Genomic DNA, 17,604 nt, shown 5'->3' on the forward strand with positions numbered 1-17,604 from the left:
TAACAAACCAATCAGAGGCCAGTATTGAAACCTTCCCGCGCACTTTTGATTTCGCGGGAAGACTCCTTCTTTCTGCTGCCGTGATAAATTTCAACGTGGGTTTATATTCATGACGAATACTGACAAAATATGACTCTTCTTGATTCAATTTTCCATAGACAACTTGTTCCTAGTCCGCTGAAGAGGGGTGAGTGCGAAAATGACGGATTATTATCGTGTGTTTTCAAAACAAATCGTGTAGTTGACTAGTACACAAAGCGAACAACTTCCTCTTTGAATATTTCAGCTTTTCCGTTTGACTTCGCGTTAAATACGTTCAGTTGTGTTAGAGATGATGAATATCTCGTCCAAAGAAGAGAGGTAGGTGTATAGAAAAATTACCTCCATGATCTATATATTTAGAACTCGTTTTGCTCACCATAAAACTTTAAATTTGATCGTGTGCACAACACAAAATCAAAAATAATCTCTGAGCTTCGCTTTGTTTTGCAATTGCAGATCGATGTACCACCATTTGCATGTCGTTTTAGTCGTGGTAAGTTTTCTCCAGCTAAAGACTGTCCGTTTCTTTCGTTTTTGGCTGGCAATCTGGTAACTCAAACAGTTTATCATGTCGATATTTTTAAAATGTATTTTATCATTGCAAGCTGGTCTCGGTGGACATATGTTGGGGATTGCTGATGAAGAAGGTTGGGTTCAAATACTGGATTCAAGGAGAACATCTCCAAAATCACTCATAAAAGGTATGAGCATAAAATTATCCATTGCAGATTCTATATGTTCATTCATTTCTCTTGAGGACCCAAGACTGGGAATAATATTCAATTGAACTTTTTAAAAATTTCAGAATGGAACGCTCATGAGAATGCAGTGTTTGATATTGCATGGATGCACTGGGAGCAATATATGGTAAGATGTAAATTGGAGAAAAATTATTTCAAAAGCCATAAGGAGACATCAGAAGATTGAACGTCATTATTCATGGGTGTTTCAAAAAATTAAGTTATCAATATTGGATCAATATCAGTATCTGGGCAACTGCCCACCTACCCCTCCCCTGACCCGACATTAACCCTAACTTGTTATCAATCGACTGTTGTTGAGTTAAGGGAGGGGTAGGTGGGTGGTTACCCAGATACTGATATTGATCTGCAATATTTATTAGCAAATTTCATTTCCTCCACTCTGGCAGCTGACCATTGAACCAATAGTTATGGAGAATTTTTTTTTTGTTTTAATAAAACTGTTGCTGTTTTAAGGGGGGTTTAGTTTCTATAGAGACTGTGTTGCTGCATCAGTGGGGGGTAATACAAGATAATTTGATTTTTTTAACTGGGTTTATAATGTAAATTGGCCACTGTAAAGAGTTTCTAAAGCTGACATTTCTTCCCTCTGACCAAGGGCTAATGCTCCAAAGAAAAAAAACAAAAGCCTTAAAAATTATTTACGATGGGCTATTTAAATTTTCAACTCAGTTGATAAAATCAAATTATCTTGTAGCTGTGTTACTTTTGCTTGATGATGGAGATTATATTACAGACCTGACAATTAATTCTGTGTCCAATGTTGAAGATTTCTGTTTTCTTTTTGGTAAATAATTCTGCTACTTTACAACTGATTGAATATTTTTTCTTTCACAGATATGAAATTAAATTATTGTAATGAGTGTGCTGATGAATTTCAACAGGTTACAGCATCTGGTGACCAGACAGTGAGACTTTGGGATGTCAACCGCGATGACTGCTTGGCAGTGTTCAAGGGGCACACTTGTAGCGTGAAATCTGTGGACTTCAGAGAAGATGACATCTGTAAGTTATTGTTACTGTAGCAGTCAATAAACTGGTGGGATGGTTCATGCAAGAGTTGTATTGAAAACAATTTAGTGATATCCATTACACAGTGTTCTCCCTTAATTTAAGCATGTAAAAGAAATTTTCAAATTGGTTGAGCAAACCTACCACCCATTGAACTTTCAACATTCCAAGCAATTTTAGGTGGCAGTAAGAAGTACTACAGGTGTAAATTTTTACTGGTTACTGCCTGATAAGGAGAATACTGGAAGCAATATGCTGATATTTGAGCAATTCAGCATCGTTTGACGCAAGTTAAGACATCTAGTCAGGTTCTTGCAATGTAACTGATACAGGATTATTACACTGTACAACTGACTGACTCCAAGATTTGAGCAATTAGTCTTGCAATTTTGCTGTTGATAGTGATTGATTTTTGTTAGAATCCAAAGAGTAGAATCTAGCCCACTATTTTGCCTGTAAAACCATCTCAGGTCTTCACAGATAGCTATCAAAAGTACTAGTAAACTTGTAAATAGAATTAACAAAGTCATTTTTTCCTTCCTCAGTTGTCTTTGCCTCAGGTGCAAGAGACGGCAATGTGATGGTATGGGACATGAGATGTAATCGTCGCTCAGGACACTTTAGTCAACCTGTTAATATAATAAGCAATGCACATGCAGAGAAACTCCCTGGAACACCACAAACAATGAAAAAGAAATCCAGAAGGTCAACCTCTTCGCGACCAGTTATGGTAAAGATGACTTGATATAACAGTGGTGTTTGTTGGTCTATGGTGCAAAGTAGTTGTGTGGACAAACAAATGGTTTGTCAGTTGTCTCATTATCAAGTGTGCATTAAGCATCAGAGCTCAGAGAATTCTTACCTATACCCATAATTCTGCAACTAAGTTTGAAGGCCTGATTTTTTTTTAAATTCAAGTGTTAAGCTATTCTGTAGAATATTCCACTATTATTTCAAACTACCTTCCTGCTTATAAATTACTTAATTAAAATCATGTGCTCACAGAATTCCGGCCAGCAAAGTGTAACAGCAGTGCTATTCCAAGGAGGGGAGAAACTCATATCAGCTGGAGCAATGGATGGTAGTATCAAGATCTGGGACCTGCGTAAAACCTATACCAACCTCAAAGCAGACCCACTTCCTTTTCACACTTTTCCTTACCCAGAGCAAGGAGTCAGGAGAAAACATGGTAAGTTGCTTGTAACCAAAAACCATAGAGCCATGTTTAGCATTAATGTCATCTCTGCAAGATACTTTCGCTTTTGCCAAAGAAGTGAAACATTTGTTGCTTTTGGGGCAAAAGGCCTTTGTCCTTAGTCATCCACTCAATCCTTTGTTGCTGTCAGAACAACACCAAAAGTAGTTTAAATAGAAATTCTAGAATCTGTCTTGTGTAGTAATACTACATTGTCTATTAAGTCTGTTGCTTTTTTTTTTTAAACGGGAAGGGGCTGGCTCGCAAACCTCATGGTTTCTTCAGCTAGACTCAGGAATGATCAGGCTATGTTTCTTGTTATTTCACTGTAAGACCAAGTACTCTTTTTGAGAATAGATGGAGATTTGTTGTGGTTGTTGTTGACATGACTCTTTATTTTCTAGTTATTTGATCTATAACACTTTTATTTTAAAAGACTGTTATAATTCCAGGTTTTTCATCGCTTGTCTTGGACTCCAACCACTCATCCTTATTTGCAAGCTGTACAGATGACAAAATCTACATGTACAGCTGCACTGCATTAGGTCAGGAGCCTGTGTGTACTTTCGCAGGTCACATGAACTCCACTTTTTACGTCAAAGCAGCTCTCAGTCCTGATGACATGTACTTACTCAGTGGATCAAGTAACAACGATGCCTTCATATGGAGGGTGTCAGACCCTACTGCCCCACCCACCCTGCTAAAGGGACACCTTGGAGAGGTGACAAGTGTTGCATGGTGTCCATCTGATCAGGGAAAGGTGTGTAGTTGCTGGATAAGAATATAATCTATTTAAAACAACAGTAAAGTTAGAAATTAAATTTAACATAAAGGATTTTTCAAGCAAATAAGTTGGACATGAAATCTGTAGTTGATATTTTTGCAAAATGAGTGTTTATCTGAAATTGAGGCCTCCTTTACATAGATAGTTGAGGAATGTAAACCCAACATTTCTCTAATTTTAGTGATTTTCTTTTTTTTGCCTCCACAGGTTATAACTTGTTCAGATGATAACAGCTTTAGAATATGGTAAGTGTCAAGTTCACAGACAATCTGGAAATTCATGCTCACAACAAGCTAAGAGTGGAAAGCACAGTACAACTCCAATACACTCTTATTAAGTTTGAACTTTGATTTAAAGTTTCTTAGAACCAGAAGGTTTTCTCTTGTTTCCCCTCAAGACAAAAACAGAACAAACAACAGAAAAATTGCCTTATCCCCAAAGCTAAAAAGTAGCTATTACACTTTTCTGCAAGAGGAATGAAATATTTATTTTCAATTCATATTTTGAAACTCATCTCACTGCATTACATGATCATTTGATCCCTGAATCTAAAGGAGAATGGATTGCAGAACAAATAACAGTGATAAACATGATGTCATTGGTGAGAGCTGTAGAGGAACTGGCACAGGATCTCATTCTCCCATCAATGGTAAGGAAAAACAACAAAACTGAAATGTTTAATGTTGAGTATGTGACCGCACTATGTCTTTGGTCTATATCATCCATTATAAAATAATTCAAATAGTATGTGCACTCTGATTGGCCATAAACCCATTTTACATGAGCGTATGTAAACATGGTTTTCGTTCCTCTTTCATTAGTTATTTTATAAAAGAAATGTAAAATGGTTTCCGTGTTTACATAGCCTGATGTAAACACTTGGGAGGTCGGGAGAACACTCGATAAGCTGGAAACCATTCTGCTTCGCATCGTGGTTTCCTACACTTATCTCGTGTTCTCCCAACCTCCCATGTGTTTACATCAGGTTATGTAAACACGGAAACCATTTTACATTTCTTCATTGCAAAATGTAGCCTAATCTTGAAACAGTTTTATTGAATTCTTTTCTCACTTTGATGATTATGCACCTTGCAGAAGCTTCAAGTCCATCAAGATTTTATAGAACACCAAGTCCTTCTCCCAACAACAGCCCTGATTCAAAGAGATTACTCTGGACCCCACTATCAAAAGTCATCACCAATCCAAGATTAAATAAAATCTCCAGTCCTGTTGGAAAGGTGTCTCCCAAATTGCAGAGCTCCCATAAAATAAGCTTGCAAAAGACACAAAATCTTCAAATGCAATCTTTGTCTCCAAAGCTTTCTACAAGTTTGCAAAACCTGACAACAGGTATTCCCTATAACATTTGCATTAAAAGTTGCTGCTAGTATTGCTTACAACATTTTGAGTCATTAATGTGAAGTGAATCATATACAGCTGGGTCTGTACAGATAATGGAAAACCTGGATGGTCATGGAAATTTTGGTGTCCTTTTCCAGCTGTAGAGGGTTATGGAATTTGAGTGTGGGTCATAGAAAGGCGTGGAAAATAAATGAAAATTGTTTTTCTGACAAAACAAAGCAAGAAATGCTACCACTGAATGATTATTTTCACATCATTTACAAACCAACATTACAATATTTAGGTCCTTAAAATAGGTCACCAAAAGTTGAGAAACTTTGATATCATTATCATAACACTAACTTTAGAAAAGTTCCAACCCATATGTTTTGTCTTAAAATGGATTAAAATGTTGAAATAACAGTTTTTCAAGGGAGAGAGAAACCAAAGGAACAAGAATAACACTGTATATGGACCAAGGAGGACAAGAAGGAAACTTATGCAAAAGAAGAAACTGACATTATTAGCCAAACTTTCTGAAATGTCTTTCACACATCATTGTAAATTCAGTTATATCCCAAAACAATGAAAATTGATTGTATTTTTTCCTCAGGTCCATCACCTCACGTGGTTCCTAATAAGAACTCAGATTCTCAGATAGTGCCTTCCTCTGTCTCCTTTCCCTCCTCTTCTGGATCCCAGTCATCACCCTGCTCCAGCCCTAAGTCACCTGCTGCCTCAAAGTTTCACAGCCCAACTCAATTGCTGACATCCTGGTTAAAATCAAATTCAAGAAAGCGATGTCACAGTGACAGTGATGACCAATTAAATCACCAGATCCAGTCTGTTACAGCTCAGAAATGCTCTGACATGACACAGAAAGCTGTTAATTCTTTACAAGATGTCAAACAACCAAACCAAACTGCCAAAAATAAAAGACAAGAATACAGGACTGAGGATAAAACTGAAAATACTCATTTCAATGGACAAAAGAATGTTTCAGTGTTGCCTCTCAGGAAAAGATTATGCATCAGTGATCTCTTAAATTCAAATGCAGGCCATGTGGGAATTAGAAATTGGAATAAATCAAGTTTAAACCCTGATAAGGAAAACAAACTAATTAACAACAGTTCTCCTGGTGAGGCTAAATTTGCCAAACTGGAACTTGATTTTAATTGTCACCAAAAATCAGAAGCAACTTCTGAACAAAAGGTTACTGCGAAAGCTCATTCTGCAAACTGGCTAACACAGTGGAGCAATCGTCGTCAAGAAGAGAATGGTGAGAAAAGTATTCCACTGCCTGAGAAGGGAGGCAAAAACTTTGTTGAAAACACAGATTCAATCATAACCACAGTTTCTGATGAAGAATCACAAGCCTATGGTTTACAACCACAGGTAAGATGTTAACTATGTCTCCCTTCGAAATGTTCTTGACTTTTTAACCCCAAGGGGTGACTACCATCAAATTTCTCCTTAAAGCAGCTCAACTGAATTAAACATTGAGGTAATGGGAATAAAGGAAATGATCATCAACCAAAAAAGCTCTGGATTGATGTATGAATTCTCTTGTCAGTATCATGGGAAATGTTCAGATAACAGTATAGAGAATGAACATAATGATGCTGGGCTATTAAGGGTTAAGCAAAAGATAAACATTTATTCATAATTTAATTTATGATTTATAGAGGGAGTATGTGACATGGTGGTGTGCCTATCTCTCAATCTAATGGGTCTCACTTGAGCCTAGGTTAAATATATTTCTCCTTGACTGATGATGTGTTTTGAGTCTTTACTTTTAGAGGATAAAATTGATCTCTATTAAGTGAGCTACTTTGATCACTCTTGTGAGGAAAAACAATTTATCACCTCTTGTCTTTTGGTTATCTTGTCAGAGAGAAGATAATTCCAAGCCAGGAAAGAGCATTTTGACTTATTTCAAACCAGTCAGCCATTCCTAAAATGTTTTTTAGAACTTACAAGAACTGACAATTTAGAAAATTATTCTACATCAACAATCATCAGAGCTATCAAAAGACCTTTCAAGAAAACATGGAGATTACAGACTGAGATGATTTTTTTAAAGAGGAAAGTGTTATTTAAATGTATATAAAATAGAATTTACTTATTTTTAATGAAAAGAAAAAATATTTAGCAGATGGGGTTTGGTTAACATCATTTTCCCCCTTACTAGTTCATGTTGTCAAGAATGAGAGAGTGCAGAGTTTATATTGTTTCAGCTGATAGAAATAAAACTGTGATTATTTTCAATGTCTAAAGATTTCATTAAATTTAACTTGAATCCAGTGGTGGCTAGGACATTGTAAAGTTTCAGATCAATTCTTAGGAGACTTTGAATAACTGCAATCATCACTAAATCAATTAAAATGGAAGACACTGCTTGGAAAAATAACACTTAGATTTCAGAGTGCCTCCTCCTCTTAGCCAAACTTTTCAAAAAGCTCCTCTTTTTCTTTAGCCAAAGTTGAAATAGAAGTGCTCTGTAGTGTTCTTTCAAGGATTTCCTATATGAATTCCACAACTATGTATCCTCAACTTCTGATGCAGTTGTGCAAAACAATAAAGGTCACTCACTACCTTTATTTTTAAATTTTATTGCAACCTTCAGTAACTGTACAAAACCTGTCAATAGTTTTTGAAAACTTATGTTGTTAATAGCACATAATGCAACTGTTAAATGTGTTTTACGTAACACACTTTTTGGACTAATAAAGTCATCTACATTATCAATAGTAGAAAAGCTAGAATTTAATAAGAAAGTTCTGAATAGAATTCAGAAGTTTCACCTCTAACATATCTTGCATTTGAAAAAGTTACAAACAAATGCAGAAAAGAAAACCCAACAATACCACTGCTGCTTTCAGATTGGCATCTAAACCTTTTATTCTACCCCTCATATCATCAAAATCAGTGTTATCCAGAAAAATCCTTCTTTCTGAGCACACCTTCACATCACAATCTTAACTTTCTTCTTCAGGTAAGTTTTCAATCACGAGCTGCAGATACAACAAATTTATGAAATAAAATTAAGATGGAATGTAACTGGCCAATGGTGCTTACAATAAGTAATAGCCAATTCATCCTCTCCTTACTAATGCAAAACATCACCATAAATAATCATTCATGTGATGTAAAATGTTAAAGCTACTCACGTCCACTTGAATGCCAGGTGCATCAAAATTGAAAACTTTGGAGTAGAAGTAGAATTCTCCATCAATAGAGAATTTAATGTTTTCTGCTTTGCGAAAACCATGTTGTTCACCTTGGAAAAAGAATAAAAGATTTCATCAATGATTAAGGTTGCATGAACAATAAGGTTGGAAAATTGTTTTTTCTTCCCCTCAGTGCAGAGGAATTTGTCTTGCTCAGTCCACTCATGGCAGGAGGGGGGGGGGGGGGGGGGGAAGGGGAATGTCTTACTCATCTAACTTGCATGAGTCAGTTAGTGTTAATTATTAATCTCTTCCATCAACAATTAATCTAGGCAAGTAAACTTCTTTCCACTGTTATGGTTAGAAAAGTGAGAATTGAAATGAGAGTTTCATGTCAGAGAGTTTAATCTTGGTAGTTTCTGTGCTGTAAAGGGCATAATCTTGTGTCTTGTTCTACAATTTTTCAAACTCCCTATGAGCACTCTTAAACAAATTGATTCCAGGAGCAGCAAGCTGAATCTGTTTCTCTTTGAAAAGAACAGGCACAGCACCAAATAGCTCACTCAAACTCAGTGCATGCATGGTTAACTCTGTAAACACTTTTCAGTCAACAGTGACATTAAACACACTACCTTCAAAAACTTTGTATGCCACAGGGACTCCATTATCCTTGACTGCATCATACATCTTTTCTGACTGTTCAGGTGGGACGATCTAAAGAACAATAAACAAATGAAAGAACTAAACCTTTCTCATATCTCACAATCTCATAGAAATTTTAGGATAACACCTGCTAGTCAGAGTGACAGCTAGCACTATGGACTGCAGATTTGAAGGTTTTAGTGTGAGCCCCACCTGACTTTCAACATTGCCACTTGTGTGTTGTGTTCTTGGACAATCATTTTACTCTCACAATGCCTCTTTTCACACAGGAGTGTAAATGAGTGCTAGCAAACTGTCAGGGAAGCCTGATGAAATGCTAAGAGTGACCTTACAGTGGATTAGTATCCAATCTTCTAACTTAATTCCTCTGTTTACTGATAAACTCACATAAACTGAACTGATTGGAGCTCTACTTTTAGGATTGGTTAAATCTTTATTTTACTGGAAAAATATTTTCATAATCTATCAGAGTTTATGAAAAACTTTTTAACACTGAAATTACTTCCACTTATAATGATTTCATATAAGTGACCCTAAACTGGTACAAGAGAATTTTTTTGTCCTTTCCTAGTAAATCAGGTGCCTTATATCTAATTTCTAGTGATCACAGCCTTTTTCCTGAAAGGGCACCGGCTGGTAGTTTTTTTACGTAAATTGCTAGTAGCTAGTTCACAGTTGTCACCAGCTCAAGAAAGTCTGATTGTGAAGAAATACTCATAAAAAGCTCACCTTGTCCTCAGAGCCTTGAAACATTGCCAGAGCAGCCTTGCACTCACTAGCATGATATACTGGTGACCTCTCCTCATATGTTGCCTTATCTTCAGGATATGGGCCAACAAGTGTTTCAGTGTAGCGACTTTCAAACTTGTGCGTATTTTCTGCAAGGGCTGAGATGTCAGATACTCCATAATTGCTTGTTCCTGCACTGAAATCTTTATGAAATGTTAAGGCAGATAATGCAACAAAGCCCCCTGCTGAGCCACCATCAATTGTAAGCCTTTTGCCATCAACTTTGCCTTCTTTAGCCAGATACAGTGCACCATCACAGCAGTCTTGAACATCTATCAGTCCCCAGCTGTGATGGAACCCATATGAATTACTTTTAAAATTGTTTCTGAATACCCAAATGTATTTTTTTGACTTATATTTGAAAAAAGTGAATTTCTTACTTCATAAGTGTTAATATACTTCAGGATTATGCATTAGTGTTTACCAATATACATCTGTTGTTCTTGAAAGCTGTTTTAAACTTGACTGTTTTGTAACCAGGGAATTTAGCAATCTGAACTGACACACAACTCAATCTGTAATTGGTGTGGATCCACAAAATCTGAAGAAGTCATAAGCCTTTGGTACTGTTCTGCTTAACTTAGGAAGTATGACAGATTTCCTACTGATGTTTTTCGCTTGGTTATTCACATAAAGGTTAACTTGGACTGTTCTTCGATTGTGCGCACTTAGGGTTAACAAAAAGATATAATGGTATTGGTGAGTCAGTATCTAGCATATTAACCCATTTAATAAGAAAAATGTTTAATTTGTTGATTAGGAAAATGTTAATTGGGGATTTATCATGTGAGCTCTATTATTGCACACCCCACCTAGTGTGCTGGGTCATTCCTGCTGCCATTAATTTTCCAAGCATCATTGAAAAATTCTGCCAAAGATCATCCCACGTGTTCGGCAAAGTTCATACAATCTTTTAAGCCAATTCAAGACGGAATGGAATCAAACATCTAAACCTTTCAATCATGCATTCAATTCATCTCAAAATGGAGAACTGACTGCTGTACAAATTGTTTCAAAGGTATTTCAATAATTATATGATTTTTCATCACTACTTATAGGAAAATGAGATGAATGAAACCAAGCTTCTTTTGGCCAGCAGTACCAGCTTTTAACCCTTAAACTCCCTTTCTCCTTACAATATCAACACAGAATCAAGTAGACAAGTGAGGAAAATAAAGAAGAAACTCAAGTTGATCTACTTATAACTTCTCCAAATTGAAATCATAAGTATTTTATGGCAGACAATTGGGAGAATTACTAATGAGATCTTCAGAGTACAAGGGTTAATGATAACTCTGGTTTGTGCACTCACTTTGTCTTAAGAGCATCCCTGAATTTTCTGCCAAATCCTGTACTGCCACGGTAGTTGACATCCAACACTGCAAAGCCTCGGGATGTAACAAATTGTTTCTTGAGATCAAGCACTGGTGAACAAGCACTGGTGGGTCCCCCATGAACCTTGACAAGCAGTGGAGGTGTCTCATCATCTGGCCCTTGATAATCCTTGTTCTGAAAAGTTTTATAACACAATGCATGAAAAATACCTGATCTGTACATAGTGATCATTCTATTGTTTGTTAGGAAGTGTTCAGTAGCATTTGCATTACTGGCTTAACTTGCTGCAAATGAAGCCATGCCTCTCATGTAAGGAATGCAACTGATGAGTTTACCACATTTAACCCTTTGATCCCTAAGAGTGACTGGCATTTAAATTCTCCAAACAACATCACCCCTGAATCAAACATTAAGGTGGAGAGAATAAAGGCAATGATAACCAACTAAAGAAGCTCTAATTTGTAAAAAAAATCACCTTGTCAGCACCTTAGGAAATGTTTAGAGACCAGTATGGAGAATAATTATGAATACTGATAAAAGTTAAGGTGTAAAGGGTCAATCTAAAAGAAAGGTGCTTGAATTGGTTTGCTTCAGCAGAGTGGTGTTATGTGCTTTGCATACTTAGGTGTGAGGCATGGGATGTTGTTTTTTGTAAGATGATCAGGATTAGCACTTTGCAATAAAGACAGTAAGAAAAATCATTCATTGTTTCAAACCCTCAACTTGTAACTAAGTCATATTGGAAATTGTCAAAGGAAAAACAGCTAAGAACCTAACAAAGATGATGAAAGTAAAGATCTGAAAAACTAACGACAAACTTGATCTGTACATAACATCACCCTAAACATTCCAGGTTCCCCTTAGAAGCACAGACCTACCTGAGGGGGGTAGTAATATCCATAGGCCTTTGCACCATCACGTGTTTCCCAGCTCACTTCTTGAGGAACACTAACGTACCCATCAATACCCAGAGCACCGTGAGATTCACGGATAACTGATGATTTTCCAGACTTCAGGTCCAATTTTATAAGCTTTGCAAACGTCTGTGGTCCACCTGCCACCATGTATGCGTACTTTCCATCTGGAGAGTATTCCAGCTTGGCAAAAGCTTTGTAATCATCCTCTTTAATTTTAATATCCTGCTTTTCACCAGAGGGTTTGAGGCATGCCAGCTCCTGCACACACACATAAAACAATGTAAGGCAAAATATGAATAATCATTTCCAGAAGAACAGCTTTGAGTTGTTGTTCCAGACATTTCATTATTAATACTTTCATGCAAGACATTGTTACTACTTTTTGATTGTCTCTATTTTGAATTCTATCAGGAGTCTTTGGAAAAGGCAAAAAAAAGTATTCTATGTAGCGTGCCTGACTTTTTGCACTTTCATTTAAACCTTTATTGCCCAAGATCTCATTATCAATTCTCCTTACTGTCTGCCATACAATTCTGATGATGATAGTTCTGAGAATTTGGTACTTATATTTGTCTTAGAATCCATAGGTCTCTAATATTCATTTGACAATTATCTACTTTGCAAAGTCAGGTTGACAAGCATGTGTTTTGTGATTATGATTGATATTTTTTTAATTGTTTTTATTTGCAAGTTTCAGGAGCAAATTTTTATTGAACTCCAAGAGTATCTAAGAATGGCACAATGGCTTGGGTGCAGTGCTGAGCAGGCCTTAGTTTACTTGACTCATGTAACAAGATGATTTGGTTTTATCACTTGAGTTGATAACAGAAATTGGCCACCATAGAGTTTCTATCGTTGATGTTTTGATTATTAGCTTTTGATGAGAGCAAAAGTAAATGAAGAGTAGCCAAATGCAGATAACAGCCAAATGGGAAACCAATTAACATACCTCCAAACACCTAAAGGATTCAACTTGGTATATCAGACAACTTTGCCTCTTCAGACAATTTGTTAGTCATTTTGAAGGAACAGCCATTTTAAAAAAATAATTGTTATCTGTGATTAAAAGAGTCATACCGAGCCGTGAATCATGAGAATGTCACCGTTGCCAGTGGGATTGCAGGAATACGGACTCCCTCCAAACTCCCACGCTGGCTGACCAATCTCTTCCTTCCTTGGACACAAACTGGTCTCCTCGTCATCATCATCTAACTGATAAAGATTCCACCAGTTCGTTTTGTCGTTGATGTAAAGGAGCTTGTCATCTGGGGACCACTTGGGAAGCATGACGCTGATACCAACTCCCCCTGCTACCTAAATATACAGACAACAAAGAGATAAGGACAATAAGTATTATAAAAAGAGAAAAAAGGAAGCTAACAAGTTGAAGACCTTAAATTACATCTTTGTGTTTCATCTCTAGATTTCAAAACTGCATCCTAAACAATCCCCCATTTAGTTGACCCTTTTATCGAAGCCATTAATATTTTTTTGAACAGCGTCAAGAGGGCCCAAACCTAACAGTGTAGGGACATTTATTCAAATAAATCAACGGTCATATAGAGAAGGCCTAAGGCCCACTGATTGGGTAAAACCATGGTTGGGTCAGACCTTGTGTAAATAAGTGGCCCTAGGATTTGAGTAACGACTTTGAGATTTTCAACAGTGTCCCTACCTTTCGTTTTGTGTCATCCTTTAGTGAATCTCCATCCGATGATATTTCTGCCAGCCAAAGCTCAGTGTCATCCCATGGCTTTAAATAAAAAAAAATCTCACTTAGTTTAGAAAATCTTTCTCAATCTCCTACTTCCTAAATTTGTTATTCCTAACTCCCTTGTTTAGAAAATACTGAAGATTATCAAATGACAGATTTTGACATTTTTGCATTTCCCTCAAGCGAACCACCCTCTCTTCCTCTTCAGTGCTTTTTACTCTCCTGTCAATCCTAACACTCTTGCTCCCTATTCTCTGTGGTTCTTGAAAACCTGTTGGTCTCCACTGGCCTGACAGAATGAGGTCATAAATTTTGTCTTCCCAATATGGCTCGGACCAAATTACTAGGTCAATGTGTAACACTGGATACACTGAAAGTCTTGTGCATTTCTTCTCTAATTAATCTTACCATATTTGGGTGATTCCACTGTACCCAAGCCATTGTGCCATTCTTGGATACTCTTGGAGTTGAATAAAAATTTGCTCCTGAAACCTGGGGATAAAAACACATAAAAAACATCCATTAAAATCATTAAACACATGCTTGTCAAACCTGACTTTGCAAAGTAGATATTTGTCAAATGAATATTAAAGACCTATGGATTCTAAGACAATTAAAAGTATGAATCCAAGGGTTTCCAATTGACTAAGTAAATCTGTGGGCTTACCCAGACCTGTATACATTTTCAGAGGGAAAAATCACAAGCTACCCTTCATAAAAAATAAAGTTGTGCTGTAGTGCTAGCAAGTTAGCAGTAATATACATTTTTCATTTTAGAAAGGGCTCAGTTAATTGTCTAGTAACAATAACTGTGCAAACTTTATTATACCTAAATAATACAATGACGCTTCTTGAGTTATACATTTTCCAAGTATTTCCTCAAAAAATTCAATAAAAAACTTGAACTGGTGATCATACCTGTCCTTCACCCTTGAATTCTCAGAAGTGATTAACATTTAAATTCTCCCCATAGCAGACTTACACAAAATAGCAAACAGATTATGACTACCATAGTAACTCACCAACACAACCTGCTCTTTTTTCTTCCGGTTGATAGATACAACTGTGTTTTGTGCCTCTTCTGCTCCTTCAGAAAGCACCTCATGATCTTCACGTACACAAACAACGATGTTTTTTTTGTACATGGCACCATCAGCATATCTCCAGGCTTTATGCTTTGGAGTGATAGGAACTGGTTCAGTCCCAGATTTCTTTATTTTCTGGCAGTACATCCTTTGATCTTCATAATTGGAAAAATAGATCCGGTACTTGTGAACAAAGAAAGCACCCCCTCCATATTCATGGACAAGTGTTCGACTGCTGAAACCATCTGGGGTAATGGATTCTAGTCCCCCACTCCAACAACAGATGACATATCTTCCCTCTTCCTCTGGCCGCATCTCTGACCAGAAGACTTTATCTACAAGAGTAGGTGGCAAAACAAAGAACCTATGAGTTTGTTCACTTATTTATAAACATACTAAATTACTTGCTTTCATTAGTGAATTAAAAATAATTTCCATTGAGTGTGGTAAAAATGAAGCCAAAGTAATCACAACAGCCAAACACAGCACTCCCAGTGACTCATAAAAACCACTAACTGATCATTAACCCTTCACTCCCATGATCTCAGTAGTCTACCCCATGATTGCTCTTACCATCTGCCATAGAATTCTCACAATGTTAATTTCAGTTTGGTATTGTAAAGAATTGCAAGTAAAATGTTGGATCATTATTTTTAAGCACTCAATTGAGGATTAGTCAAACAGAGATACACCCAGATATGTTGAGTTTTTCAAGAGGCCTAAATAAAATTTTCCTTAATTTGAGAGAAATCTTTGAATAATTTTATCAAGGAAGACAAATAGAATGTGACAAATGTTATGCAATAAAGGACTGATTGGCATGGATAATCCCAGCCAAACTTAAACATCTTTTGCCACGAAGCTTCTTTATAGGCAGGAGTAAAGGTCAAAGTGAAAACTGATATCCACCTTGTAAATTCAGATGAGACAATAATGGATTTTGTGTGTCAAGAGCTCTTAATGAACTAGCCAACAGGCTTCAAGCATTTTATCTCAATGTCAATGCCACATTTACATAAGGTAAGATGTTAATTATGGACGATTGTTTAGTGAAGACTATCATGGCACCTTAAAGAGAAAAGACAATCAAGTAACATTTAGCAAAGGTCTTCTACCAAACTAGAAAACAGAAGAGCAAGGAAACAAATTTAGAAATCCTTGTAGCATCCTAACTTGCACATTTTTGATGCACAATTTGTTACAAAGTTCATTATTAATTCATATTATTGCAATTTTAAGCTTTAAATACATAACGATGAAAGTCTGGAAACATTGAATCAAATAATTTTAATGAAAGTGGCATTTCTCAGTTGCAACTTAGAGATATTAAGTAACCTAACAACCTCAATTCTGAGGCAAAAGGTTTACTCTTGGACTTAAGAAAAAACTAGAAGTATTATGAAACGAATTGTGGTTGTTCATTGCAAAGAAATTCAATATCAAAAGAATGCAATTTTCTATCTTATTATGTAGTCACTTTTCATGTGAATCGCAATGTCTTAATGCATATTGTAAATCTTCCTCAGGCAAAGAAAACATGTAGTAAGCAGTTGCAGCAACATTATTCACAATGGAAGTGAATACAATGTCAGACTAATTACACTTAGTTCTTTGAAATAGAAGTAGACTGTGTCTGGCAAGCCTTGCACTTATCTGTCTTTAGTTTAGTATACTTGCAAGTGCAAAAATACAGGATAATCAAAATTAACGGCGCACATGTACAAGTTGTCTGAAAAAACGTTAAGTCTCTTAATATGCATATACTTGAAGGAGGTATGCCTAGGCTGTAGCTGCTGAAACTAAATCAAAGCCTTTAAGTGGAATCAAATTAAAACTTCCAGATTTCTGGCTTTGTGTGGTAGGAAGAGTGGTCAAGCTGTTCCAAACAGTACGTCTTTACTTCAAGTGTCAAAATTTTCATGAATTAAAAAAAAGATGAGGCATGGTTCATTAAGAGTTTTAGGTCTGTCAGCCATCCCGCCTAAGGCAACTTGCAAGACAAAACCATCTGGTTTAATTATTCCTTGATCAGATTCAGCGTCCCTCTCTGTAAGCCATACATGTCTACAAATTACTAGCGTTTAACTCAACGGTTAAAACCTTTTTTTAAGCTTTTTTCCGGTTAAGTCAAAAAATTAATAGGAAGGAAATAATTTTTCTCAGTCTTTTTAATCTTGTCGCTCATGCATACAAAAGGCGCACACTAAAGAGTCGCTTGCCTAGCTCGTGAGCTTTTTCTTCTTTACCGTTTCCGTGACGCTTCTCGGAAAAATACATCGTTCAACTTCTTCCTATGCAAGTTTGCCGACCTTGATCAGCTCATAACCTAAACATGAACCTGCAACGCTTAAGAGAAAAAACCTAAATAAAAGATTGCTAATGCTTCATCTGACATTAGCTACTGCCATGTGCTTTCGCTCGACTCACGCTCGTACTTTCAGAGGAATTTTGCAGTCTCTGTCACTAGCACTGCAGACACTTATTCAAAAGTACGCTTACCTTCTTGGAAAGGGTCTATCCTAACTTCCATTATTGATCTTGACTCTGAAACGACAGTAGTGCTTGATATCTTGCTTTGCCAGGAGCCGTACGGTGCTGTGGATTCCGCCATCTTCTTCAACAATGAAAGGAAAGCGAAACCGTCTGTCTATTCTTCATGCAAATTCTTTTTTAAATGAAAAGGTTATTTGAATTGTCACGCAAATGACCTTTACAGAAAGTCCTTGATCTACATCCGCAAGGCGGGAGGTCAAACCCTGCACGCGTACGAGAATGGTTCCGCTGACAGTTCACGCGC

The 17,604-nt window shown here is 36.7% G+C and overlaps 2 protein-coding genes across 4 annotated transcripts; one reads left to right on the top strand and one right to left on the bottom strand.

Moving 5' to 3' along the window:
* Positions 1 to 78: 78 nt before the first annotated feature.
* LOC131781413 (denticleless protein homolog) lies at positions 79 to 11,801 on the top strand. Of its 3 annotated transcripts, none has more exons than XM_059098061.2 (14): positions 79 to 187; positions 287 to 360; positions 499 to 535; positions 648 to 743; positions 848 to 909; positions 1,688 to 1,808; positions 2,360 to 2,544; positions 2,820 to 3,003; positions 3,462 to 3,769; positions 4,001 to 4,038; positions 4,348 to 4,442; positions 4,889 to 5,143; positions 5,748 to 6,529; positions 10,815 to 11,801. In XM_059098061.2, exons 1-14 carry the CDS (start codon positions 130 to 132, stop codon positions 10,866 to 10,868), a joined length of 2,349 nt encoding a protein of 782 aa, XP_058954044.2. In that variant the 5' UTR covers positions 79 to 129; the 3' UTR covers positions 10,869 to 11,801. The 3 variants fall into 3 exon arrangements, with proteins under 3 accessions (XP_058954044.2, XP_058954043.2, XP_066025556.1); XM_059098060.2 differs by lacking the exon at positions 10,815 to 11,801 and adding an exon at positions 7,027 to 7,593; XM_066169459.1 differs by lacking the exons at positions 4,889 to 5,143; positions 10,815 to 11,801 and adding an exon at positions 7,027 to 7,593.
* On the bottom strand, positions 7,731 to 17,557 carry LOC131781414 (dipeptidyl-peptidase 5-like). Its single transcript, XM_059098062.2, has 11 exons — positions 17,307 to 17,557; positions 14,745 to 15,142; positions 14,131 to 14,214; positions 13,684 to 13,761; positions 13,086 to 13,322; positions 11,970 to 12,266; positions 11,069 to 11,265; positions 9,697 to 10,042; positions 8,937 to 9,018; positions 8,305 to 8,414; positions 7,731 to 8,148 (listed from the first exon to the last, which is right to left on the bottom strand). Exons 1-11 carry the CDS (start codon positions 17,416 to 17,418, stop codon positions 8,113 to 8,115), a joined length of 1,977 nt encoding a protein of 658 aa, XP_058954045.2. The 5' UTR covers positions 17,419 to 17,557; the 3' UTR covers positions 7,731 to 8,112.
* Between the last annotated feature and the right edge of the window lie 47 nt (positions 17,558 to 17,604).

Source organism: Pocillopora verrucosa, chromosome 7 (assembly GCF_036669915.1).
Source record: "Pocillopora verrucosa isolate sample1 chromosome 7, ASM3666991v2, whole genome shotgun sequence".
NCBI classification, from domain to species: Eukaryota; Metazoa; Cnidaria; class Anthozoa; order Scleractinia; family Pocilloporidae; genus Pocillopora; species Pocillopora verrucosa.